Source organism: Notothenia coriiceps, unplaced genomic scaffold (assembly GCF_000735185.1).
Source record: "Notothenia coriiceps isolate Sejong01 unplaced genomic scaffold, NC01 NC01_scaffold00003995, whole genome shotgun sequence".
Classification (NCBI taxonomy): Eukaryota; Metazoa; Chordata; class Actinopteri; order Perciformes; family Nototheniidae; genus Notothenia; species Notothenia coriiceps.
The window spans coordinates 1-3,534 of record NW_011336696.1 but is presented as its reverse complement, the minus strand read 5'-3'; the positions used below and the strand labels follow the sequence as shown (position 1 = coordinate 3,534).

Below are 3,534 nucleotides of genomic sequence, written 5' to 3'. Positions count from 1 at the left end.
TGCGTGAGTGGCAATAACTCTCCTTACCAGCAGGCGGCGGTAGTGTGTATTCATCATTCAAAAGAGGCAACAACCGGAACAACCGGAAGACAGAGAAGAAGAACAGACTCCGTGATATAAACAAACAACAAATAGCGTTTTTCTTTCCATTTTCACTCTCGTCCATTGAAAACATGAACGAACAGGAGCTCTATAAACCGATGAGGTGAAATAGCCGTCCGTGTGTGTTCCATCTTCCATTTTAAATCATTTGTTTACCTCCCTCACTTCCGTTAACGCTTCTCATGCACTGATTCGCGAGCTGAACAGCCAATCAGTGTTATCCCTTTGTCCGACTTCCGGTGGTGTTCCCGACGCCGATTCAAGAAAAGGCGTCAGGTCGGCAGAAAAGACCCGACGGTGCGCCGCACACCACTCCGAATAGGGCGTGCCCACGCCCATGTTCGGCCCGACTCCCATTTACTGCCGATTTCGGGCCGGTGTATCTGGGCCTTTAAATGCATGATCTGTTTGGTATTTTGAAAAATGAAAAGTATAAATATGCCTTATATAGGTATGGTCCTACACTATATTATTCAAATATAGCATGATTGGTCCACTTTAAGTGAAGTCATCTCTTTCGACTCCACTTCGAGCGATAGAACTATTAACAAAGCACTTATATACTAATAAAGGACTGGCTTATAAAGCCAGTTGAGTAGCACTTGGAATGTTTGGCTCTATGAAACCTGATGTACTTATATGATTAGGTTTTCTTCAAGTGTGTATCTTCTTGGTCGAACGCGCTTATTGTAAGTCGCTTTGGATAAAAGCGTCAGCTAAATGCAATGTAATGTAAAAAGTGATTCCCTGAGCGACCCATCAAGACAATTATCTATTTTGTGTTGTTTATAGATTACAACCACTCAGTTCAGTCAATAAAATACACATTTTCTTTATTTCAGATCAAGACAATAAAAGTGCAATAATTTTTATTTGAAATCATATGTCTACAGCAATGTTATTACAAAGCCCAATTGGAGTTATTAAAGCGCTGACAAAAATGTGATGATTTGGTTAAAAATCAGCTTATTTAAAAAATGATATAAAATCAAGCTAGTAAGCAGTCAGGTGTGTGTGTCTTCCTGTGAGGACGTGAGAGTCAGCAGATAAGAGTTGATGTGCGGCAGCAGCTGCCAGTTATCTGTGGCCACGTTAAAGTGCACGGTTTCCTCCGAGCGGATCCTCAGCAGCAGGTGAGACTGCGGCGGGAGGAAGAAGAGAACTTTGATCTCCTCTTTATCCGACGGATCTGATACGAGGTAGGGGAGGAAGTGTTTCTCCACCAGGGTCTTCAGAGCCTCCTCCTGCAGCTGGCAGCAGAACAGACTGGTAGCACCTCCTGTTGGCTCCTCACGGCTCATTTCATCCCAAAAACCATCGAACAAGCTCAATCTGCCGCCTCGTCCCCAGGTTTCGGGGGCGGGAAGAGGCAGGAACGTCTGCTGGAAAGCTACATGGACGTCTGGGAGATCTGTGAGCCAGGAAAAGCCGTCCTGGGCGGTGAAGATGGCGCTGGCGTGGAGGGAGGTGGGTTGGGGTCGTCTGGGTTTCAGCCTAAGCTTTACGCTAGGCGGCGGCCTCTCTCTGAACACACACGGGACGCTAATGTCTCCCAGCAGCTCGTAGTGGTCGTCCGTGAGGCTGAAGTGGAGGCGGATACTGAAGAGCTGATCGAAGCACGAGTCTGCACTTTCGCTGTGAGTCAGCTGGTAGTTGAGGGGGATTTCTGAGGCGAAGCCAGGGACGTCAAACTGGGCTCTGTACTGTTCAAGCGCTACGGACGCCTCCTCGGGGTTATCCTCATTTAGGTTTAGTCCACTTCCTGTTTCAGTTTGTGGCTCCTCCACCAGCTTTAGGATAATTTTCTTCGCCCGGTGGACCGTCAGCAAGCTGGTCAACCCTTCGCTTTCCGCCACGATGCAGGAAAACGTTCGTTTCTTGGCCTGGCCGCCTCCCTCGCCGTATCCCTGCGACAAAACCCCGGCCAGCTTGTCCTTTGACAGCGTGGTCAGCAGGGTGTAGTAGAGGCGGGCGTGATCCCGGATGTCCGTGTCTCCGTAGCGACTGGCGAGATGCTGCAGGACGTCGGCCAGCGGGATGAGCAGCTCGTCGAAGCCCGGGTGGACCAGGAGGCGGCGGCAAACCCCGAGGAGGAAGTTCCCGAGGCGCCAGTCGCCTTTCACGCACAGAGACGAGGAAGTGATGATGTGGGACAGGAAGTCGACGGTGCTTTGCTGCTTGATTTCTCCTTCCTCCGCCACTCTTGCTAAGATCTTGAGGTGCCAGCGCAAGTCTTTTGAGGTGAGTTCGGCGTCAGTGATGGCTCCTTGAAGGGCCATCAAAAACTCCGTCGCCCAGTTGGACTCGGACAGCTGCTCCTGGATGTGGTCGGCTAAATTGATGAAGTGCGGCGCCAGGTGGGTGTGACGAAGGTAGAGCGAACAGAGTTCTTCCATCAGGCTGTGGGAGAAGCGCTCCACGGGGAAGAAGTAGGAGAGGAAGAGGAAGGCGGCTCTGAAGAAGGTGACCACGATCTCCCGGCTGCCTCCATTATCCACGATTCGCAGCAGTGAGGTCAGGTGATCGTAGAGGTAACCCAACCCCCTCCCCTCTTCTTCCTCTTCATCCTCTTCCTCCAGGTAGACCAGACACAGCAGGTGGAGGCGGGCTAACAAGGTGGCGCTGTCGTTGAACACGGTGGGCACTAGGACCGAGGCGAGCCGCGGGGTCAGCAGCACGGGGAGGGCGTCGTCGCCGCACCCGATTGGCCGGTTCTCGGGGAAGCTCAGGATGCAGTCAATGTAGAAGAGCTTCTCGGGGGGGCTCAGCAGCGGGTGCTGGGAGAGAACCACCAGCCGCTGGAGCAGGAAGGCTTCGTCTTCGGCGCTGAACAGACTGTCTGTGAACGCACTCTTCATCAGCAGGGTGGAGTGGAAGAGGCACACCTGAGGGGAGAGACATCAATTATTATCATGCCAAAACATAAAGCTGATTTTTATTTGATGAAAACTAAAATAGTTTAAAGTGGACCTATCATGCTATATTTGAATAATATAGTGTAGGACCATACCTATATAAGGCATATTTATACTTTTTATTTTTCAAAATACCAAACAGATCATGCATTTTAGCCATTCCTCATTTCGCTCAATTTAACACTGTCTTTGCATCATGGGCTGATTCTGTGAGAACAGCACCATCTACAGGCCTGCCATATGTACTACAGCGTCTCCAGCGCTTTCCAACGGCAATGTCCGTGGCTGTCTCCTCCTGATTGGTGGAGTTGGCCCAATAGCCGTAGCACCACTTCTGTGACGTCACAGAAGTGTTCAAATCTGGATCAGTCTGTATCAGATCCGTTGCAGCCCCTTTTTAAGAGATTTGGGTATGGAGGAAAATAGAGAGGGTTGTGTTTTCTGACACTTGGTGAGTTCCCTGGAACACCGGGGACACATATTCATGTAGAAAAGACGTACAAAAGTGCATTTTGCA

At 50.1% G+C, this 3,534-nt stretch overlaps 1 protein-coding gene across 1 annotated transcript; it reads right to left on the bottom strand.

Moving 5' to 3' along the window:
- Positions 1 to 918: 918 nt before the first annotated feature.
- Positions 919 to 3,002, bottom strand: ap5b1 (adaptor related protein complex 5 subunit beta 1; the record flags this gene model as incomplete). The annotated part of the gene is made up of 1 exon (XM_010766962.1): positions 919 to 3,002. A coding segment is annotated over one exon (1,896 nt), but the record flags the coding sequence as incomplete, so codon positions are not given.
- Positions 3,003 to 3,534: the final 532 nt, after the last annotated feature.